The sequence below is a fragment of the Sorex araneus genome, chromosome 4, assembly GCF_027595985.1.
Source record: "Sorex araneus isolate mSorAra2 chromosome 4, mSorAra2.pri, whole genome shotgun sequence".
Lineage (NCBI taxonomy): Eukaryota > Metazoa > Chordata > Mammalia > Eulipotyphla > Soricidae > Sorex > Sorex araneus.
In genome coordinates, this window is record NC_073305.1 from 103999479 (window position 1) to 104018221 (window position 18743).

Sequence of the window (18743 nt, forward strand, 5' to 3'; positions counted from 1 at the left end):
GAATTAGTGTTCATTATTAAGGCTTGTTATTTTAATTAAGGAAGACAATAGCATGGCATGACATAGTTGTGCTTTAGGATAATTCTTAATGTAAACTTTTAAAATAGTTATACATTTATACCTCTATATTTTATTTTCCTTTTAAAAATAGACTATTTCAGTTCTTACTGAAGTTGAAGTTGATTTCAGTTACGGCATCAAATTTTTTTATTTTTATATTTATTAGTGATAATGCCATTCTTTTATTAACTTCAGAGAGAAATGGAGTTAGAAAAATATGATTGGGTAAAGTTAAAACTCTAAACTTTGACTGTGTTCCTATCCTGTTTCTATTCTGATCCTGAAATTTGTAACTTGTAACAGAATTTTATGATCATCATTTGTTTTGTTCCCTTCCAAATGATACTGACAAACACATTGTCCTTTAGTAGAAATGTAAAATATTGTAAATATGGAAGCAAGTCTCAAGAATACGTTTCTTTGAATAGTAAAAGGGCTGTAATTATTTTAGATCTAATATCCCCCAAAAAAAGCTTATCCTCCTGATGTGTGTATGTAGAAATTTTGTGCATATGCTTTTCTTGCTTTCTTGAAGTTCTCAAAAACCTCAAATGAATCCTCCTCATATAAAACATCTGACCAGCACTTTATGAGAACAGTGCTTTAATAAAATTGTAAGTAAAGGTAAAGCTCAGAATTTTGCTTAATTATAAAATTTTAAGTGCATAATTTTTAATACATAGAATAATCAAAGAAGACAGCTTGTGATATTTTACAATATATATTCCATCTGTATGAATACCAATTTCTGAAGCCTATTTAAAGATTATTTTAGAAAAAGTCTAGCCATATATTGTAATTTGAAGTAAGTTAAAACTCTTTCATGAGTTAAATGAAATGAGCAAATAATCTCCTACCTGTCTCTTAGGAAAGAAAAATATTTCACCATTGGTTTTTCTTTAAATAAATCATTACTTGTCAGATTTAGATTATTTTATATCAACTTTTTAGCATAAATGACCATTTTGGAGAAAGCCATTAATTAATCTGATGTTTTTAATAAAACTGAATTTAGACTGAAGAATACATAATAATAATAATACATATGAAATACTTCTGTTTTATCCAAATTATCTAGGTCTTTCCTATATGTGATAGTAGGTAAAATATACTGTTATATAGCCATAATAATAATAATAATAATAATAATAATAATAATATAAGAATCTTGGTCTTTTTCGTTTTAACTTTTTAATGCATATTTCTTAGTAGAAAAATTTCCATTAATACGTTCAGCAAAAATTTCAGTTATCTCTATGTACCAAGCACTTTTTGAAGATAATACAGAACTCCTGTCCTGGAAATGTAACATTCTCATTAGAATTACACTGGAATAATGAGTCTGAAGATTAAAAAAATCAAGTAATTGGTATTACCCCTCCCTCCCTTCCTCCTTCCCTCTGTTTTCTCTCTTACTCCCTTTTCTTCATCCCTTCCCTTTTTTTGGCCACACCCTGTGGTGCTCAGGGCTTACTCCTGGCTCTGCAGTCAGGGATCACTTCTAGTAGTGATGGGGACCCTATGGGTTGCTGAGAATCAAAACCAGCTAGCTGCATGGAAGCCAAGAGTCCTGTCCACTGTATTATCTCTGGCCCATGTATCTTAATTTGAAATGGGGATAATTCTGGGTGAAATAAAATAATCCTCACACTTCCCTAAGGAAAGATTTTTGGAGCATTTTCAGTGGTTTATTCATTATAAATAGTACAAAAGAAATTATTTCTGTTCTGCTTTGGGGCAGGGTTTGGGGTTTGGAATTGGAAACATCCAAATAGGGTGGTTGGATTGGTATTCAGATATTAAATGTAGTCAAATACGGTGGTGGGAAGGTATAACGGTGGTGGGATTGGTGTTTAGATATTAAACGTAGTCAAATATTATGTAATTACTTTATAAAATCAATAAAATTTTAAAAAATCAAAAATAAAATGGGGTTAATGCCATGTTTTAAGATACTTGAGGAACAAATATGTATTACACAAAACTCATTTTTTATGATAACACTTTTATGACACATTTTATTTTTTATAATTTTAACACACTTAATTCAGACAACATTAGGAAAAACAGAATGTAGGAGCAATGACTTAAACGGTTAAATCCAGAATTTCTCATTTTTTGAGGGACCATTCCCAATAGTGATCAGGGATTACTTCTGACTGCGCCTAGGAATGACTCCTAGCAGTGCTTGGGGGGAACACATGGGGTGCTGGGGATCAAACCCGGATTAACTGTGTTCTAGGCAAACACCCTGTCTGCTATACTACCGCTGTGGCTCCTAAATCTAAAATTTCTACAATAGGAATATGTGGTCACAGCTCTTTGTATTTTGAAGTAATGTTATTCCATTGGCTTGATTGGAAACAATTGTTATTTAGAAGATACCTTGTGACTATTTTACGGAATGCTTTATCTGACATCTTTATTACCAGTAGTTGGATTCAGACAATTAGTTCTTTGGAATACTTGTACAATTAATGTGTTTATCATATCTGAGATAAGCTAAGAATAACTTTTTAGCAGTAGGTTTTACTTTGTGTATAAATATATTTTTTTAAGTATTTTTCTCACAATTTTTTTCAGACCTTTAGAGTAGTAGATCTTTACCATTATCCCTAAATATTTGTGGGATTATATAAGCATTGTGTGTGTGTGTGTGTGTGTGTGTGTGTCTGTATACACACACATATATAAATTGCTTATACGATTTATTTGTAAGTGAATGATGTTTAATTTACTAAACAAAGGTACTTATGGAAGGTTAATTATTTACAGAATTTTTGACTTGCACTGTATGCATATGTATTGGCACAATGAGGTGCTTTTTTAGCTTATTTTTGGGCTACACCCTGTATTACTCAGGAGACTGCGGGCTCTGTGCTTACGGATTACTACTGGCTGTGCTTGTTAGACCCTTTGTGGTTTAGGGGATCAAACCTAGGTTGGCCATATAAATGGCAGTTGCCCTAGCCACTGTACTCTGTCACCAGCCATCTTGAGGTGCTTTTAATATTTAAAATTGAAATTAGAGACTAAGGGGTGTGACTCATTGGTAAAGTGTATGTCTTGCACGCATGACATCTGGGTTGAATCCCCCCAGCACCAGAAAATTAAATGTTGAAATAATAACAGTGATTAGTTTTGCCAGCTTAAAAAATAATATATATATATTTTAGTGTATGTTTATATGTATATACTTATATGTATATGTAGATATATATGTATATATTTGTATGTATACTTACGTGTATACATATGTGTATATATGTATATATATATATTATATATATTCCTATTCTCTTTGTTGTGGGTTACCTGAACAGTTTGAGTGATTTCTTTTTGTCCTATGAACAGAGAGGTTGTGAATACATACATACATACATGGTAGCATATATTCACCTAGAATGTTTAAATTGGTATTAGAATTGGTTTCCCTTCCCATTTTCCTTTTTTTGTTTTGTTTTTGTTTTTGTTTTGGGGCCACACCCAGCAGAATTTAGGGCTAATTCCTGACTCTTCCTAGATTAGTTATCTGGAAAGCTTCTCTATTAATATTCAGGGTGAGAAAAAATTAGCCACTCAGAAAACCAACTTAAAACTTTAGCATTTGTAGAGTAATAAAGTAGTCAGACATAAAAATTAGTATCAGGTTTGTTTATTGAACATTTAATCAAAAATTTTTTTTTTCTTAGTATGAATTTTCATTTTTTTTTAACCTGCTGATCTTTTTTTTGGGGGGGGGGGGGTTTGCACCCAGTGATGCTCAGGGGTTATTCCTGGCTCTGCACTCAGGAATTACTCCTGGTGGTGCTGTGCGGGGGGGACCATATGGGATGCTGGGAATCGAACCCAGGTCGGCAGCGTGCAAGGCAAACACCCTACCCGCTGCGCTATTGCTCCAGCCCCTAATCAAAATTCTTAACTGGGGCTGTATATGTGCCTCAGCCGTAGAGCTACATGCCTTGCTCTGTGTGAGACCTTGGAGTCTTAGCCCTGACACTGAAAATAATAGCAAAAATAGAAATTTCATTTATTTTTGGGACCTCCCAAATGGTACTCAGAGGGCTTGCGAGTTCACTTTAGTGGTACTCAGGCAACTAGTTCAGCAGTTCAGTGATAAGGCTCAAGTATATAGTGGTGCCAGAGACTTCTAGTGCTCCACCTTGTATTGTTCTGGAGGCCAGGTGGCACTAGGAATTGAACTTAGGTTGAGTACTGACCCCTGAACTTTCCGTAGTCCCTAAATAAAATTTTAAAGAACATAAAACAGTTTATGATTGGAAGGTTCTTTCAATTTTCTTATGAAGTTTAATACTGCTTTTATTCTGTCAAATTCTTTAATGTATGCTTTTATTTTTGTAATTTGTTGTAAAATTAATTTTCAATAATTTTATATAGAGAAACAACAAATACTGGGTACAAATGGCCATGCAGAGGATTTGGCATATATATCATAGTCCATTAAATTATACTCACAATGTTCTATTAAATTATAATGTTCAGTAGGGGCATGAATGTTACATGATATCTTCGATGTTGTTTTTCATTGGCAATGCATGGGTCAGTGTTTGCTGTGTTAAACTGCAAAGAGCACAGTCCGCTAATGTAGAATTTTCATCATAAATGTCTTGGTATTTCAGATCTGACTTTTGTCAGGAATAATATCGTGTTTATAACATACTCCAAATAAGTACTCATGCAGATTTAAACTGATAAATCCAAAATATTTGTATTTGCTTTTTTTTTTTTTTTTTTGGCTTTTTGGGTCACACCTGCCAATGCACAGGGGTTAATCCTGGCTCTGCACTCACGAATTACCCCTGGCGGTGCTCAGGGGACCATATGGAATGCTGGGAATCGAACCTGGGTCGGCCACGTGCAAGGCAAACGCCCTACCCACTGTGCTATCGCTCTTTTATGATCACCCTCTGACAACTTTTTCCTGTTAATCTTTAGTACTTGAGGCTATCCGCATTGCCTACCATATAAAATACATATGAAGGATAAGTTTTGGGACTTTACCATAAGATTATCTTCATATTTTGCTACAGATTTGTTGTTTCTGTTGAATTTTATAATTGGTCTCTTTTTCCAGAGTTAAGGAGATAGAGTTTTAAAGAATTGATTGCTCGACCTATTATGTATATAGTCTATTTTTAAGCTAAGGTCAGATTTTAATTAGGTTGAAATAGCTGAATGAAATTGATTTTCTTCACCAAAAGAGCAGCAAAATTTTCATGTTATTACTGGGAAAACCATATAATTCTTGTAGGTTTTCTAAATTTTTCTTATAAATGAAGATGAGGCAGAAGATACAGTCATGATGATAAAAAAAAAAACAAGAAAATGAATCTGTCAGTATCCATGGCATTTGATCTTATCTTGACCGTGAAACAAAGCTGTTCCCTATATGCCTACTAAAAGCTTATGTAGGATCAGCAAGGAATGGAAACAGCAACAACCAGATATGGAGCAACAGTGGCAGCCTCATCCATTCAAACTAATGGTTTTCTTTAAGTTGAAGTGTATATTGTCTTTAGTGTGAAGTTGTATGGACGTGCGTTTTATTTTAAATTCATGTAGTATAGGTAGGAACTGAAGTTCTAAATTCTTTTAAAAGCACTAGTACAGTCCTATTTTAAAGCAGTTACTATCTTCATAACATCTTGAAACTTTGGCACTTGGAAGTTGCCCAGTTAACCAAATACTAGTCAGATATGATAATAGTATATAACATGCATATGATAACATCATGCATCAATATTGGTTCAATATCCCAGTATTAAGATTCTGAGGGTTTTCCCCCCTACTTGTATGATCATGGGCAAATGAATAAACGTTTTTGTGTCTCCATTTCCTAATCCATTATGTGCTAATAAAATAGTATAAAATATTATTCATAAGATTATTATGATAGCTGAAAGAATTAGCATTTAGTACAGTACTTGACACAAGGTAGTTTCTTTATGTTAACTTTATGGATACCAACATGCAGTTGTGCTCTGGGGCTGCTCCTAGCTTTGTAAGCAGGACTTAACTACTGGTAATGCTCAGGGGACCATGCAATGCTGCACTTGAACCTGGACCTTCTGCATAGAAAGCTTTTGGTCATTGATCTGTTGGGCATCTCTTTGACTCTACTTTTTATTTCTGCTCTCATTTTATTTTTTAATTCTTTAAATTCTTTTAGTTTTAACTTCTACAATGTAAGAATATAAAATCTGGAACCAGAGCAATAATACAGTGGATAGGGCGTATGCTTTGCACATGACCAATGTGGGTTCTATCCCTGGCACCACATATAGTCCCCTAGCACCACCAGGAATGACCCGTGAGCACAGAGCTAGGACTAAGTGCTGAGCACAGCTCAGCACAGCTGTGGCCCAGCCTCTTTCTGCCTCCCATATGAAAATTCAGAGTTGTTGTTTCAAAGTTATAGCTAGTGATCACTAGTGTGAATGGATTCAAAAATACAGAGTAGTGTCTTTTATTTCCTACTTAAATAAAATGGGAATATTTTTCAGAGCTTTCTGTTTGTTAGGAAAACACTGTTAGAGCTCCATGTTTGTTGTACCTTTTGTGTATCTCCTTATTTTTACTGGTTTTGTTTTGGGGCCACACTTGGTGGTACTCTGGGCTTAATCCTAAATCTGTGCTCAGGAATTACTCCTGGTTGTGCTCTGGGGACTATATGAGGTGCTGGGAATTGAACCCTGGTCGGCCACATCAATGGCAAGCATCCTGCCTGCTGTGCTATTTCTCCAACCCATGTACCTCCTTATTTAATGTGTTATCCCCATGTTAGCCTTAGGATTTTTACATTTTCCAAAATTGAAGTTTTGAATTTACAGAATTTTAGGAGACTTATTCACTAGCATTATAGTTAAAATACTGAAAATCAATTGTTAAGTCCAAAAATAAAATAATTACAGCAACTTTATTTATATACCTTTAATATAATCATAGTTCAAGACTAATATACTTGTTTGCTCCTGATTGCTGGTTTTCTACATAACACTTTCAGTAATTTTGGAATTGTCTTCAAGGCCCGTATCTTATTAAATTCCTTTTATCTTTTTTTTTTTTTAATTAGCTTTGGTTTGGGGGCCATACCTGGTGATAATGCAGGGACTACTCCTTGTTGTGTGCGTGAGAATTGCTCCCAGTAGTTCTTAGGTGACCATGGGGTACCAGGGATCAAACTCAGACCAAGCTTACTTTCAACCCTATGAGTGGTCTTGCTCTGTCTCAAGTTTTGATCTCAGAGATTACTCCTGGCAGTACTCAAGGGACCTCTGGGATCAAAACCGGGTATGATATATGCAAGGAAAGCACCTTATTTCCTGTGCAATCTCTTTGGCCCTTTTGAATTTTTTCACAATAGCCAAATATTTGCAGTAAAGTCAGGCAAATTATGTATTATAGGTAAGTTTTTTTTTATAAAAAAATACATGTAGCAATGAAGTATTACAGATTTTTTATTTTTCAGACTTTTTTGTAAACTGAATTTGAAGGCAGTTCTGAAAGATAAAGCAGTTTTGTAGATCAATTATGAAGGCAGTTCAAAAAGAAAAATGCCAAAATTTTGTGCATTTGGGAATAATACAAGTTTCCAAAGTAACTCCTTTGAAAGAACATTCATTTGGATTAATTAACTAAATTTCTGTTTAAAAATGTTTGCTATGGGCATTAAGTGATTGGCAATCTAAATAAAATACAGTTACTCCCCATAGAGATCTTAAATATTAAACTTCATAATATCTCAGTATTATTTATAATTTTAATAAAAGTGTAAGTATCCCTTAACTTTTTCCTTCAGAAAACTTTTTTTCTGTTAGAATAAACAATCTAAAATTTCATTTTCTAGGAAAGAATACCCACCTCATTTCCAAAAATTTGGAAATAATCCTGTAAGGTTAAGTCGGCCCCAAGGAGTTGGTAAGTGTGTCATTTTTATTTGATTCAACTAAAAGGATTTTGAATATTTATATGCAAATTAAACGCAGTTATGGTAGCAGCTTTAGACTAGTTCCAGTATAAATGGAGTGTCATTTTCATCGTTGATATGAGATTTAGTTTAGTTTGACCTAAAATCAAGGAATGATAGCATTTTTGGGTGATTTCAGCTTGAAGTGGGTTTTTATTTGGGGGGGAGGTCTTTTTAAAAGCATTTTTGATGAATTCAGCACTCAGTCATTAAATATTGATGGATTATATAGCTTCAAAGTTTTTCTTGATGTATTGTCATAATACCGTATCATATAATTTTTGACATACTAAGCAACCTCTGAATAAAAGAGAGATATATTATTTACCTGTGTTAAAAGTAGATTTGGGAAAGAGTTGTGAGTAGATATTTGTATTTGCCTTGAAATACATTTTTTTCCATATTGTTATTGTGTTGCAAAACTAAAGGGGCCAAGGTATGGTTCAGCAGAATAGAACACTTGCCACTTGTGAAGCCTTTGGTCATTGCCGGGGGAGTGGGGAGGGGTGAGGAGATAGGAGGGGACACACTAATAGCACTTACTAAAAATGTTTTACTCTTAATTTGATTTTCACTACCCAGAGCAGAGATTCTAAACTTATTTGACTTTCTACTTTCTTTCCATAAGAAAATTAAGTATCAGGACCCTTCTGGAACTCTTCCTTCTTGAAACAACCTGAAAATGCCATCTAAGGCTATAAATTCAGCACTGTCTCCCTTACTTTCTGGGCAGAAGTATTGCCCACTTTGGAAAACACTGATTAATCTAGAGCACTGATTTTCACACACACCCCTCCCCGAGGGAGAAACACGTTTGGGGCAGTTGGCAGTGCTCAGTGCTTAGGGAATCATTCACAGCAGTGCTCAGGTGATCAAATAGGTCAGCTACATGCCAGACAAATGTCCAGCCAGCATTCTTCAGTCTTCACACACCCATAGACTGGCACCATACCAGTCTGCCAGACAAATGTCTTACCCCTGGTACTATCAAGAGCTCTATTGGCCTAGAGCAGAGATTCTTTTTTTTTTTTTTTTTTTTTTTTTTTTTTTTTCCAAGCCAAACTGTATCCAGCTTTATTAAAGATACTTTTCATAAACAATCATGGTATTTCAGGCAGGACATGGGCAGACAATCGTTAACAGTATACAATAACTTTCAAACTCCCTTCTTCAATGGACTACCAAAATCAGAAAGCCACTATAAAACCCAATGACATCTTCATTTGATGCTCTGAACAGCGAAAGTTTAGAGTGAGGGTTGACATTTCACATTTAGTATGTTGTTTAACAACTTTTCACAAGCCGACCCTGACTTTCAAGAAATGAAAGAAAAATGGCAGAATGATCAATCTGAAGATCCACAATCTAAAAAAGGAACCGTTCTTTTGAGGGCTGCCGTCTCAGTTGGGGCACTGCAAAATCCAGATGGCCTGACATCCTGGTAACCACTTTTTGGGAGTCCAGGCTCAACAGGTCTCTCTGGGGTTAAGGGAGTCAAGTCTATGCTGAAGGCGGAGAGGGAGACAGGACACAGAAACACATTTTAGTTTTTCCCCACCACAAGGCATTGGGTGCCAGGGTGGCTACCGTGTCAAGTCAAGGAATCCCTCCTCTTGGAAATCAAGAGGGAGTCTCTCAAAACTAGTGAGGAAAAGTTGTTTTTCCCCAGGGCAATCCAGTTTTGGAGACCATCTATTAGTGACTTATGCCCTTCCCCCAAAACAACAATGAAGTGTTCTGTGTGCTAACAACATAGCTTTAAAAAAAAAAAAAAAGTAAAACAAAATTCTGCATTTTTATAAAACTTGATAAAAAATAGTATTTCAAACTGTACAGTCACCAGAAGTACACAGTTATCAAAAATGCACACACTTCACTTGGCATCTCCAGCACCTTCAGCTTTCTGTGCCTGGTCTGTTTTGGCATCTCCATTTTCTGCAGGGTTATTTCCATCCTTGCCAGCATCAGCCTTCCCCTTTTTCCCTTTGGGTACCTTCTCTCCCTTCTTTGCAGGGGCCTTTTTAGGCTTGGGCTCTGGCTTTGGAGGAGCTGGTTTAGCTGATAACCTTGCGGATCTTCTCTGTGGTTCATCCTTCACCTTGGCTTTATCTCCTTTAGCATCCCCTTCAGCCTTTCTCTTGGGCATGGTGGCGACAGCGGCGGGACGTGGGCGCTGGACGCGGGGTGCAGCGGCGCGCGGGCTTTGGTCGGTCCAGGGGTCGTTCTCGCCTCTTCTTCTTCACACTGCTCCTAGAGCAGAGATTCTTAATACTGGTAGTTTTTGTCTGTTCATTCCAGGTCTTTGCGTGTTTAAAAAGCACCTATTTTTATCCAAAAATATAGCACTGTAGCACTGTCATCCCGTTGTTCATCGATTTGCTCGAGTGGGCACCAGTAATGTCTCATTGTGAGCTGTGTTTTTGGCATATTGAATACGCCACGGGTAGCTTGCCAGGCTCCGCTGTGCAAGCAGGATACTCTAGATAGCTTGCTGGGCTCCCCGAGAGGTACGAAGGAATCAAACCCAGTTGAATATACTTCTGTTTCATAGTGAATATTCCAAACTTTGTTGTAGACTTTTTACTCCTTTTCTTTGGAACTCTTAGATCTGTAAGTAAATAAATCACTTTTTGTGCAATAAAGTTAAGTCATTTTCAGAGATAACCCTGTTGTAGTATTTCTTTCTTATGCTCAGTGATTTGATTTATTTTTAATATTTCATATGGTTTTACCTTTTGTAATGTGATTTTTTTTTTCTTTTTGGGTCACACCCAGTGATACTCAAGGGTTACTCCTAGCTCTGCACTTAGAATTGCTCCTGGCAGTGCTCGGAGGACCATATGGGATCTTGGGAATCAAACCCAAGTTGGCCTCGTGCAAGGCAAATGCCCTACCCACTGTGCTATCGCTCCAGACCGTGTGATTTCTTAATTCTTAAGAAATCCTTAATCCTTAATAGCTTAACAAAAAATAGTTTTGAATTTACTAAATAAATATACCTTTGTGAAGAAAAGTTTATGTATTAGGGTGAAGCAGAAAGCACTTTGTAAAAATCCATGTCTTTGAGGTAAAGTTGATTGGAAATAAAACTGATCTTCATGTTTCTTTCACATCATCGAAAACATAGCCACTTGTTTGTGTTATATCACTTTGTTTAGAAGTGGGTAAAGATTTGAAGCAAGCCAGATCATATGAGAAGGAGATAAGTTTAAACAAATGTAATGTGCCAATGTGGATAAAAAGGAGTACATGTAGGAGCTTCTTGATAGTAAAATTTGCTTGAGTGTGAAGAAGGTAAGTATAAGAAATCGGTGAAGTGACTGCCTAGATTTCAAGCTTTATTGTCCAAGGAAAAGATATTTGAACTGCAGAGGTTGAGAAGGTGGAAATCACTCACTGAAAGTCTGTGGTATGACACTAAGTAATAGTGATACTCTTCCCTCCCTCCCTTTCTCCCTCCCTCCCTCCTGGCTTAATTCTGGCTCACTGTGCTCAGGGATCTGGTAGGTTCAGGAAACCAGATGAGAGAGATGCCAGGGATTAAATCCTTGTTGGCCATATGCAGGGACAGTGCCCTACCCACCGTGCTAATCTCTCTAGCCCATAATATAGATTTCTTAAGAGACAGTATTGTATAGCAAACTGAGATACATTAGTTAATATATTATTTTATATGTATAATTTATTTAAATTTGAAAGGTGAGAGAATATTACTAAAGATAGGAAAATACAGGTAATGATCAAATTTGAGATTATGCAGGTAAAAGGATTTTGACTCGCAGATTAATTAACTTCTGTTTTCTGTGTTTAGTCTTGTACTTAAATCTTCGCTGATGAAGTCAGATTGTAATAGTTTCAAGTTGTCCTATTTTGCGTTACATTAAATAAGTATTCTAGTTATGCTATGGGGATCTCCTTAGCATTGCTAGGAGCCACCAAAGTTAAAAATTTTCTAAATGTATCTTTAAAAAATAATAGACCTTTATTGGAAAGTTATTTTACAAAAGTCTTTTGTAAATAGGTCACTTTTTGACAGTTTAATTTTTTTCCCTTTTCTTTTTCCTTTGTGGTTGAAGTGACCAAGAATCACATACACTTGATTTTGACACTCTACATTTGTTTGGGATGTTCACACACTCAGCCAGGGTGTTTGTTATAAGTTATTCCCTGCAGTTTCAGTGCTAGAGCATATGCTTGTACGGGCATAGGGGAGGAAGGGTGTCACACTTAGAGTTGTCATGCTCACACATATTCTAGTTGTGGAGCTGAGGCTTGCTGATTCTCACATGCTTGCCAAGCTAGGGATTGTGCTCCTGGCCATGGTGCTTGCCCATCTTTTAGTTGCAGTGTGTGATGAGTGTTGTGCACTTTTAGTTACACGCATCACCTGGTGATCCTGGGTAGACCCATAAGGATCATGTTTGGCTTGTGTGGGCAATACCAGGGAGAGAGCTTAAAACCATCATACTTGCAAAGCAAGTGCCTTTTAATGATAAAACAACCTTAAACCCATTTTTTTGGTATTTCTGGGATGTGAAAGACAAGTAGGTATAGTATTTGTTCATTTTCCTCTAAACTTTTCTACGCAACTTTGGATTTTTTGAAAAATAAAATTTTCTGATTGCTACTAAGAATGTTTATACTTGTGTGATTTGGTGCAGGAATTGCTTCTGTAGCCTTAGTAGCCAGAGTAAATGAAAGGAATATTGATAACATGTGATAAAGTGGCCCACATTGTGGAGCTCCTGTTGAGTGAAAAATAGGAACAGTTAGGAAATGACTGCTTTGTCTTAAAGTTCTTGTTGTGGGGGTGTTGGTTAAGGATTAGGGAAAGGATACTATCATGGAGGGTGTGGTGTTAGAACACTATATGAAACTATAATTAACAGTCTTGTAAATTACAGAAGCTAAAGATAGTAACTTGAATTAAAAAAATTTTCATAGCAACAAGATACAAGGAATTTTTTAATAGAATTTCAGTTTTCAGATGTTTTTTTCTTCTTTTAGATCGTATAATGAAGAAAACAGAGGAGTCAGATTCACATCTGGAGTCTGAAACTAAAAGAAAAACACCACAGAAACGTCATAGTACTGTCTATCAATCTACACCTTCTACTCTATCTCCTGCTTCAAAAAAATGTTTAAGCGATTTAGAGGTTGGTACTAAAATTATTTGTTGCAAATCAAGTAGCATTTTTATTGTTTTAGTTTTAGTACTCATATTCTAGGGGTCCATTTCTCAGAACTAGAGGAAACCTAGAATATTTAGACAAACTTTGCTGCCATTATTAGATTATCTCAGCTTTCTAAAATGTATATTTCTGAAAAGAATTTATTAATCCCTCCTTACAATAGTTGCTCTAAACCATAATAGTTTTGAAAGGATTTTAAATTTATAGGAACTCATAAAAAAAAAAAAAAGAATGCCTGTCCATGTGTCCTATTAAGTTTTCCTAGCTTTTTGTATTTGTGGTATTCACTCTTCTTACCTTCTACCCCCAGATGTAGGGTGTGTGTCTGTGTGTTTCTGCATTTGTTATAACTGCCACAGATGCCCACTTACAATTAATATTTCAGTGGATGTTTCTTTCTCCTTTTTTTTTTTGGCTTTTTGGGGTCACACCCAGCGACACTCAGGGGTTACTCCTGGTTCAGCACTTAAGAATTATTCCTGGTGGTGCTCAGGGGACCATATGGGATGCTAAGAATCGAACCCAGGTTGGCCGCATACAAGGCAAACGCCCTATCCACTGTGCTATTGCTCCAGCCCCTTCCCTTGTCTTTTATTACTGTGATACTGTGGTGAGCATAGGTAACTGTCTATACCTACCAATACCTGTCTTATGTCTCTATGCAAAGCATTTTCAAGAGTTCTCAGAAGTGATAATTTTATCATTGCCTTCATATCAGCAGGCCTAGCTGTTGATTTTCCTATTATGTTACTTTTAAATTGCTTAGGGTATATTCTTTTAGATTTTATCTATTGTAAAGTTAGTAGCTTTCCATATATTCATCTATTGATATGCCACTGCTCTAAAGCAGGACTGTTTATTCTGCTATCTTAAGTATTTATGGTAATGTGGACATAGATTCTTATTTTATCGTAAAAACCCTTTTCATTGCTATCATTATTTAATGTTAAAACTCATTCCCATTTGGCCTATGGGAAGTTCTTCAAGCTGGCCTCTGTTTCTTTGAGACGGGTAGGAAATGAGAGAGAGGGGCTTAGAGAATGCCCAGCTGTGCTCAGAGATCACTCCTGGAAGGGGATCATATGTGGTACTGCGTGAAAAATATACGCTTGCGGAAGGGATGTGTTCGTGGGCTTTCTCGCCGTCCACGTTCGATGCATTCAATGCTCTCGAGCAGCTGTGTATGGACTGGATCAGGATGGCTGTTGGCGATGGGCAGGTGAAGAAAGAAAGAAGCTGGTTGCTGATTAGTTGCTGTTTATTCAGTCTCTTGTCTCTCCCATCTCACACACTCTTCCTTTATAACCCCTCATTCCTTGATCTCAGGTCCCCTGACTCTGACCCCCTCCGCTCTTACAGTCTTAGTTTATATAGCAGTCACTAAGTAAGGTGGTGATACGAAGGTGGGGTTGATCATTAACAAATCAGCAAAGAGAGGTAAGGCCACTCCTCCAGATTAACTCAAGGACAAAATTTCATCTAGGGAGATTACTCCAGATTACTAGGAGATCCGCTCAAGGGTGGGATCCCATCTAGGGTGTGTTGCTTTCTTCTTTCCTCAGCTAGTATCACTGTATTACTGTATTACTGTTGTCCTCTTGCTTGTCAATTTGCTCAGGTGGGCGCCATTAGCGTTTGCATTCGTCCCTGTCGTGTTCAGGGTCAGGGGAATGAGGCCCACTATTATTACTGATTTAGGCACATCAAATACGTCACGGGTTGCTTGCCAGGTTCTGCTGTGAAAGATTCTGCATCAGTCTCTTCTGGGAGCTTTGTTTTATAGTCTCTGGATCTTGGCTGTTGATGAGATTTACCTGGGGCTAGAGGGGGCGGCAGTTTGTGGGTGTGACTGCCAAGCTACTGAAAACTGGGGATCTGGGTGGAAGAGGCCCAGTCCTAATCAAAGCAGGCTTGGAGATCTCAGCCACGGGTCTCTCATATCTGGGTTCCTCTGTTGTTTCCTTCATGGGTGAGGCTCTTCCAAGCATATGGAGGTGGCCTTTGAGCATGACTGTGGCAGGGTTCTGGAGGTTTTCGGTTTCCAAGGCTCTGCTTGGAGCAGGGAAGGAAACTCAACCCACCCCCCTCCGAGGGAGCCCTAGTGAAAACAGCCTGGCAGGGGGCAGGAGATTTTCCTCAGCTAGTAATTCACTTAAATAGTTGTAGTAAATCTACTTCTAATATTTCTATCAATGTCATTCTGTATGAGCACAGTAAAAGATATATCAAACTTAAAAGTTTGGTTTTTCCTGAGGACATCTCACTCACTATACATTCCAAATTGTAGTCCTCAGACCAGGTTAGTCTTCCTAACCCCAGTAGGTCCTTAGCCGGTTATCTTTTTTGGGTTAAGTATTATGGCGCTTGGCCTGGCCCATTTCGATGCCAGGGTAGCTTGCAGCTTGCCCTGGGTCTATTCAGTCTCTCTTCGGGACTCTGCTTTTGGGGTACTTGGAACTAAGGGAAATTGAGTCAAGAAAGCAGATGCCCAGGAGTAAATACTATTTGAAGTTAATTTACTCCCAAGTTACAAAAGCATAATACTGTCTTCCTGTGTGCATACAGAAAGGACATTGCTTTAAGGTAAACTATGTAAAAGACATAACTTACAATACCAGATCAGTGTCCTTAGGAGGTTCTGATCTTACAAGCTTAACAGAGTCTGATTAGGGAAAAGGTGGTTAATTGGTTGGGGAGGAGTTTACAGATAAAGGAATGAGAGTGACTTTGGGGCACTGTGATGGTATAACCTGATAAACCTTAGTTCCCTGGGCAAGGCTGAAAGGATAAACCCAATGTTCTCCTACAGTACTGGGAATTGGACTGAATTTGGCTGGATGCAAGGCAGGTGCATTATCCACTACACTATGTTTTTGACAACTGGCTCTTGTTTCTTGTAGGCTGTCTCAGTGAACAGAGATGGGAAATATTTGTGGATATGTGTTATCCACAAATATTTCCTACTTAATGCATAATAAAATTCTTGAATTCACACTGGTACTTTTTATTTTTATTTATTTATTTTTTTGCTTTTGGGGTCACACCTGGCATTGCACAGGGGTTACTCCTGGTTCATACACTCAGGAATTACTCCTGGCGGTGCTTGAGGGACCTCATGGGATGCTGGGAGTCGAACCTGGGTCGGCCATGTGCAAGCCAAATGCTCTACCCGCTGTGCTATCGCTCCAGCCCCACACTGGTAGTTTTTAATTCCAGTTCAGTTTAACTTGTCTCATGTAGCATGCTTTTAACTTTAGTTAATGACAAGTTTCTAATATTTCAAGTAAACTTTTATTCTTTCCTATTTTTTTTGTTTTTGTTTTTGTTTTTGGACTACACCCAGAGGTACACAGGGATCACTCCCAGCAGACTTTGGGGACCACATAGAGTGCTGGGACTTGAACCTGGGTTGGTCACATGAAAGACAAAAACCCTTATAGTGTACTAGATGTCTGACCCTGTTTTTTGACCCTTTACTCCCCTGCCAGTTGTTCTTAAATTTTTTAGTGCATGCCCAGAATATATTTTATATCTCCTCTGTGTGGTTGCCTGCATGACTGCCTGCCCACCTACCCTCTTTCTTTCCCTTCTTTCCTCCCTCCTTCCCTCCCTCCCTCCCGCCTTCCCCCCCACCCCACACAGTCTAGCGCAATGTGTGTCTGAAGGTAAGATATTTGGCCCTGGCAATTTGGTTGCATTACAGTGGGCTAGAGAGATAGCGTAGCGGGTAGGGTATTTGCCTTGCATGTAGCTGACTCAGGTTCGATTCCTCTGTCCCTCGAGATCCCAGCAAGCTACTGAGAAAATCCCGCTCGCACGGCAGAGCCTGGCAAGCTCCTCATAGCGTATTTGATATGCCAAAACCAGTAACAAGAAGTCTCACAATGGAGACATTACTGGTGTCCACTCAAACATATCGATGAACAACGGGATGACAATGCTACAGTGGCAGGGATTAAAATTGGTCCTTCCACATGCAACCCATGGCTTCACCCCTTTGAATTGTTTCCTCTGGGATCACTGCAGATGGTGCTAGGGTGAACATATGTGTTGCTAGAGATTGAACCAACTTGGATTGCTCACATGCAAGATAGGCACCTTCTCCCCATTTACTTACTATCTGGCTCACGGTTTTCTAATTTTTTTGAGAAAGTGCTATTTTGTTATACATAGTAATTGCATTAATTTGCATTCCTACCAAAACTGTATGATAGTTCCTTTTTTTCTTAACATCTTTGCCAGCACATTTTTTCCTTTTTTATAATGCACTCTTTTCGGTGCATATGGTTGGTTATTATATATAGAAATTAGCAGATCATATGTAGCATATGATGGGATTTATTTACTTATTCTTTCCTTTGTATTATTGGCAGTGAGTGATGATTAGTGTCACACTCAGCTGTGGAATTCACAAAAAGATTGCACCTCTTTAGTTCTGTTTAAGCATATTCTAGTTGTGGTACTCCCTGAGTGGGGGTGAGGGGTGGTCACTGTGGTGCTCACCCATCTTAGTTTCAGTTGTGGGCCTTGCATACATCTGTGTGCAGTATGGTCATAAATCACTTGGAGCACAGCAGAGTTGACCGGTACATGAAGATTGCTCTTAGTTCATGTGGCAGTACCGAAGATTGAATTGTCAGCCTCAACGCTTGAAAGGCAGGTACTCTGAGACATTGAATTTTCCTCCTGGCCTCTAGATTTACTGTGTTTTATTAAAGCCTTCTACTCAACCAAAAGGGAGGAAATTAAATTTAGATTAGGTTTAATTAGATTTAATCTGTCTTCCCAAAAATGTACCTTATATAACAATGTTGTTATGGAAATCTATCCTGTTTACTGTAATTCAGTAGTGTTCGTTTTACTTTAAAACTGATAGATAATTAAATAGAATTTTTTATACTAATTTTATTTATTTTATTTGTTAATGAATCACTGTGGGGTACAGATACAGGTTTACATATTCTCGTGCTTATGTTTCAGTCATAAACAGCTTGAGTATCCCTCCACCAGTGCCCGTCCTCCGCTGATGACCCCATCATCCCTCCCACCCACTTCTACCCATTCCCCTCTGTTCCCTCTCTCCCTTTGGGCATTGTGGTTAGCAGTGGAGGTCTTGGGTGGCCAGTGTGTTCTGTCTATAGTCTGCTCTGAGCACGCCTCTCCCATCCCAAGCGGGTCCTCCCACCACATTTTTGCTTGGTATTCCCTTCTCTATCTGAGCTGCCTTTTCCCCCTTTCCCCCAGTGAGGCTGGTCTCCAAGCCATGGAGCAAATCTGGTACTTAGACAATTAAACAGAATTCTTAATCTCTTTATTTATTTGGATTTTAGTCCATACCAGTCTGTACTCAGGGTTTACTCCTGACTGTGTGCTCAGGGGTCACTCCTGTGGATTAAGGGCACTAATATGGTGTGTCGGGGATGAAACCTGGGTCACCTCTGTGCAAGGCAAGTGCTTTTTATCTGTTGTGTTTGACGGCCACGTCTGTCATTGCTTAGGGGTTT

General features: G+C 37.9%; 2 protein-coding genes across 4 annotated transcripts in view; one reads left to right on the plus strand and one right to left on the minus strand.

Annotated features, from left to right (window-relative positions):
• The window catches only part of SENP6 (SUMO specific peptidase 6), a 109142-nt gene that overhangs the window by 39700 nt on the left and 50699 nt on the right, over positions 1-18743 (plus strand). For all 3 annotated transcript variants that reach the window (XM_055137234.1, XM_055137237.1, XM_055137235.1), the window contains 2 exons: positions 7928-7998; positions 13055-13203. In XM_055137234.1, the coding sequence (XP_054993209.1) occupies positions 7928-7998; positions 13055-13203 (220 nt within the window). The remainder of the gene's footprint in view (positions 1-7927; positions 7999-13054; positions 13204-18743) is intronic.
• LOC129404449 (non-histone chromosomal protein HMG-17) lies at positions 9106-10291 on the minus strand. The gene has a single exon (XM_055137238.1). It carries the CDS (start codon positions 10191-10193, stop codon positions 9921-9923), a length of 273 nt encoding a protein of 90 aa, XP_054993213.1. The 5' UTR covers positions 10194-10291; the 3' UTR covers positions 9106-9920.

Coding starts and splice junctions, on each gene's coding strand:
- LOC129404449 (XM_055137238.1), bottom strand. CDS start 10,193: ATGCCCAAGAGAAAGGCTGAAGGGGATGCTAAAGGAGATAAAGCCAAG.